Source organism: Condylura cristata, unplaced genomic scaffold, assembly GCF_000260355.1.
Source record: "Condylura cristata isolate star-nosed mole 26May11 unplaced genomic scaffold, ConCri1.0 scaffold00007, whole genome shotgun sequence".
Lineage (NCBI taxonomy): Eukaryota > Metazoa > Chordata > Mammalia > Eulipotyphla > Talpidae > Condylura > Condylura cristata.
The window spans coordinates 16,990,002-16,995,370 of record NW_004567108.1 but is presented as its reverse complement, the minus strand read 5'-3'; the positions used below and the strand labels follow the sequence as shown (position 1 = coordinate 16,995,370).

The window sequence follows — 5,369 nt, the reverse complement described above, 5'->3', positions numbered from 1 at the left end:
GGTCACCTCCGGGGCAGGCGGGGATCGAACTCATGGGGAAGTGGCTTAAGCTTCTTTGTGCAGTGCTTTAACCCGCTGCGCCACCAGGGAGGGCCAACTATGTGAGCTTTTAATATCTGGCTCTGTCTAACTTGTGTTATGAATGTCTAGAAAATGACAGTTTATTAGAATCCTTTTCATAAAATCTAGTACCTGGATGATGATTTTGAAGAATCTCTCATCACATTGGAACCTGAAGATGTTGGTTCAGTATCTTCATTTTGCCTTCTTAATTCTTTCTCTCTGTTCATTTCTTCCTCTTTTTCTCTTGCTTCTGAAAAGATTAAAAAATATTTCCAACAGTCAGACTTCAGATTTGGCTGAAATAAACATAGCATTACTACTAGCAGCAAAAATCATCAACCTAAATGCCCAACTCTGGGAAAACTGAATTACTATATATCAACATATCAATTTAACATTCCATCGACTAAAAATAGTGATGGAGGTGCAGCACTATGAAAATGGGCTCAGCCTCTTCAGCACAAGTTTGACCCCTGCCAGGGTGGTGACCCACATGGTGCAACAGACCTCTCCTGTCTTGCCACTGATCCCCTCGGCAGTGTACTTCACTGATATGCCTGTTCTGCTCCCTATTCTGTCTCTGTTGAGAATTCACCCCTGGCCTGTACCCCAGTTCTGTATGCATAAGTAAATTTTTTTTTTAAGACTTATTTATTTGTGCATACAGAACTGGGGCACAGGCCAGAGTCTCAGGGGCGGTTGAGAGGCTCCACCAGAGACAGAGTGGGGAATAGAACAGGCAGGTAGACGAAGTATACTGCTGAGGGGAGCAGCGGTCGGGTCAGGAGAGGTCTGCTGCGCCATGTGGTCACCTCCGGGACAGGCGGGAATCGAACTCCTGCAAAAGCGGCTTTAGATTCTCAGTGCTGTGCTTTAACCTGCTGCGCCACCAGGGAGGGCCATAAGTAAATTTTTTAATAAATAAATAAAATAAAAATAGTGATGGGAAATGTATAAATCTGGAGTATTACCAGATGTGCTAAGGCATGGGAGATAATAAGTAAAAAGGAAAGCATTCAAAGATAAGATTTTGACTAATTTCACCTTTTTTAACATTCCCAAAAGGATCTTTTTTAATCACAGCTGACTATGGCAGTATGCAGAAAAGTTTCCATACATGTATACTTAAAAGCATTGTTTAAGTAGCTGTTATAATATTAACCCATAATCTAATCAGAACATCCATGAGCACTTCAACTTTCTCCAAAGTCTTCTAAAAATCTCAACTGATTGGGCCCTCTCTGGTGGCTCAGCGGATTAAAGCACAGCACTAAGAAGCTTAAGCCAATTCCACATGAGTTCGATCCCCGTCTGCCCTAGATGAGATCCACATGGCTTGGCAGACCTCTCCTGACCCACCCGCTGCTCCCCTCAGCAGTGTACTTCATCGATCTGCCTGTTCTGCTCCCCCCTCTGTTCCAGGTGAATCCTCTCACCCTCCGCATCTCTGACCTGTACCCCAGTTCTGTATGAATAAATAAATCTTTAAAAAAAAAAGTCTCCACTGATTTCAAGTTTTGAGGCCTAACTACAGATGGAAAATCTCCCAGATCCTCTTGATTTTCCAAAGAAATCTTGAGCACCTAGATAACTTTCTTCAAATTGTTGAACAACAGAACAGCATCCCACTTTTTAAAGTTTTTAATCCTAAATTTAGTATTATGTTCATTTCTCAATTTCCCACACTGAATTTTTGGCAAGAGACTGCCTAACAACCCCAATGAAATCATGAGAAATTTTCAATTATATAAGGCTTCTAGAATTGTTTACCTTGGAAATTGCTTAGTTTCAATCTTTCTCCTCTGATACTCTGACTCTACAATTGGGGCACACAAGTCTGCTTGTTAGCTGCCACCAACCTCAGTCACCTTTAACAATTTCTCCCTTAATAATGAAAAATGATACACCTGAAATTAAGCAGCATCAAAAGGCCATTTATTAATAGAAATGATGGACTCTTTAGGGTCCCTTGTTGCTAGTAAATAAAGGATTAGGGGAAAGACTATAACTAGCACAAGTAAGTAGTTTTTCATTTCAAATATGAAAGATAAAGCTCTCCAAGATGACATAATTCTAGCTGATGTTGATTTTTCTTCCATACTCTCCACTAGGCTGAGTCAACAATTCTGCATCTGATGCTGAAGGAAGTCGAAAAAAAGGAAAAAGTGTAAAATCCAAATTTAAGAGTGGCTGGCTTAGCCATTGATTGTTCCTTGTCATCCTGCTTCTCCAATCGATCCCTTCACAGCCCCAAGACAGAGTTAGAGGGAGGGAGGCAGTAGGGGATAGCAAGGCAAGTTATACTCGGGTTCTTGGCTCAAGTCTTAGTGGCAGTTCTGACCTTCTAATTCGGAATACCAAGGCTCCTATTATTAGTCATCTACCCAAGGTACATTTCCCCCTTGCTAAGAAAACCACAACTTTCTCCTCCTAAGGCAGCATTGTGCTTCAGGAGATGCTGGGTCCCTCCCTATCCAGAGGGAGCTTGGTTTCAGGTCAACCATATGCTCTGATTCTTGGCAAAGTCAACCATAATGTGCAATACCAATAAGAAGTGAGGGAAGGTGGGCCCTCCCTGGTGGCGCAGCGGGTTAAAGCACTGCACAGAGAAGCTGAAACCACTTCCGCATGAGTTCGATTCCCGTATGCCCCGGAGGTGACCACGTGGTGTGGCAGACCGTCTGCCCCGGAGGTGACCACGTGGTGTGGCAGTCCTCTCCTGACCAGCCCGCTGCTCCCCTCAGCAGTGTACTTTGTCATCTGCCTGTTCTGCTTCCCACTCTGTCTCTGGTGAAGTCTTTCGCCACCCCTGAGTCTCTGGCCTGTACCCCAGTTCTGTATGCACAAATAAATCTTTAAAAAAAAAAAAAAAAAAGAAGTGAGGGAAGGCATGGTAGAAGTACACTTGAAAAAGGCTTTCTTTTCCCTTTTTAGAACATATTTTTTTTAAAAAAAAATACAGTCTCCTTTCAGTCTGCAAATGTAGTAATCAACATATAACAAAATTTCACAGGCAATTTTTAGTCATGAGCAGTCAGTTTAGAGCAAGCCCACACCCTAATACTCGCAAAGCAAAAAGGGTGAAAACCTTACTCCCTTATGTCAGGTTTTAAGGTGGAAGATCCCTATTCCAGAGTCCTTGTCATGTGCTACGCTGTATTTCTCATAAGGAAGCCAAAAGCCTTCTAGCTACGCTGTATTTCTCATAAGGAAGCCAAAAGCCTTCTAGGGCCAGCCTTAACTTGACAGTAATAATAGCAAATAGTTATATAGAGCTTACTATATACCATTGTTTTAAGCACATCCTATAAATTAACTTTTTAATCTTCATAAAAATCTCCATAGAAATCTTTTTCAGCTTTTATTGCCGTATAATTGACACATAAAATTGTGTCTTACAATTTTACTTTAAAATATACAACAAAATGATTTAATACATTGTGAAAGGACTTGCCTCATGGTGCCAATGAACACATATTTTTACTACCACTTTTTTTATGAGAACATTTAATTCTACTCTTGCACATTTTAATTATACAAGGTGAAGGAGGCACTATTATCCTCACTACACAGCTGAGGCGTGTAAGGCACAGAGAAGTTAAATAACAGCTATTTGGCTCCAGAGCAGTAAACTAGACTCAGGCTACAAAGAACTGTCCTTTGCTGCTTTCTTGTCACCAGACTATCTAGAAATTGTGACCCACCCCCATCTAAACTTTAGAGCCCCTCATCAGCAATTAAATACAGCAAATGACTGCTGAATCCCAGTGAAGTATCTAAGTTTTCGATTTAAAAACTTTTTTATACTAGCAAGGACTTTCTATTCAAAAGAAACAAGTCTACTTGTTTCTTCATTAAACAGAGGAAAAGCAAAAACATTTTAGGGGAAAACTAATTGTTCCCTCATTAATGGCTAAGGATAAAAACCAAAAGAAAAAAAGTCAAGAGACTGTAGCAACCTGACAAAGAGGTGTGCTTCATGCATTTTCATTAAGTGTGGAATCAGGCACACTGTATACCCTGTAGCAATGCTTCTGCCTTCCCTTAACAAAAATGAATTAACCGGCCCTCCCTGGTGGGGCAGCGGGTTAAAGCACAACACTGAGAATCTAAAGCCGCTTCCGCATGAGTTCGATTCCCGCCTGCCCCGGAGGTGACCCCATGGCGTGGCAGACCTCTCCTGACCTGCCCGCTGCTCCCCTCAGCAGTGTACTTCGTCGATCTGCCTGTTCTGCTCCCCACTGTCTCTGGTGAATCCTCTCACCCTCCGCATCTCTGGCCTGTACCCCAGTTTTTTTAAATAAATAAATCTTTAAAAAAAAATGAATTAACCTATTCCCTAACACCTTAATTACCTGCTATCTTTCTACGTCCACATAGCTACCAATTTTGGAGATCTGTAAAAGTATGTTTTCTATATGACTTTTGTCTAGCTTAACAGCAAACTATCCAAAAGTAGTATTATCATCGGTACTGACTCACACAAACTGCAGATTCAAATTCAAATTAATGCAATTTATCACCTTGGAAATCTCAATCATTTTAACAACGACTTAGCTAAAAAAAAATGTTAAGATGAACAAAATATTATTTTTAGAAATATACACAAGAGTAAACAGTATCGAATCATTTTTTTATCCGTTACTTTAAATCTTGCTAAATGTTTCATTTGCTAATCTGATGTATAACGACTGTTTTACCAATTTCATGAAAATTTAATTTTATGTTTAATGTTGAAATACTAGTAAATTAAAAATGAGAACACAGAAACTATGTTAAATTTCTCCATTTAAATATATAGGAACAGGGCTCTCCCTGGTGGCACAACGGGTTAAAGCATGGCATATGAAGCTCTCCGAAGCCACTGTTCCACGAGTTCAACCCCTGGCCAGGGAGCTGAACCACACCGAGTGGCAGACCTCTTCTGACCAGCCCACTGTTCCCCTCAGCAGTGTATTTCAGTAGATCTGCATGTTCTATATGCATAAATAAATAAATCCTTAAAAAAACACACACAAAAAAAATAAAGTGTATGGAAACAAAAGCAAGGAAGCTATATACAGAGTGATTTTGAAATAATACCCATAGAGGTAAAGTAGTGAGGCCTTAAAGAATGAGGTAGGATTAACTAGGAAAAATGTTTCGGGTAAAAAAAAATTAGCTCTGGGCCCTCCTTGGTGGCGCAGCAGGTTAAAGCACAGCACTAAGGAGCCTAAGCCACTTCCGTATGAATTCCATCCCCACCTGCCCCGGAGATCCACATGGCGTGGCAGACCTCTCCTGACCCGCCCACTGCTCCCCTCAGC

The 5,369-nt window shown here is 41.0% G+C and overlaps 1 protein-coding gene across 1 annotated transcript in view; it reads right to left on the bottom strand.

Annotated features, from left to right (window-relative positions):
- WDR70 (WD repeat domain 70) overlaps positions 1–5,369 on the bottom strand; it is a 186,890-nt gene that overhangs the window by 176,395 nt on the left and 5,126 nt on the right. Inside the window, exon 4 of the mRNA XM_004678100.2 lies at positions 193–313. Coding sequence (XP_004678157.1) covers positions 193–313 — 121 coding nt within the window. The remainder of the gene's footprint in view (positions 1–192; positions 314–5,369) is intronic.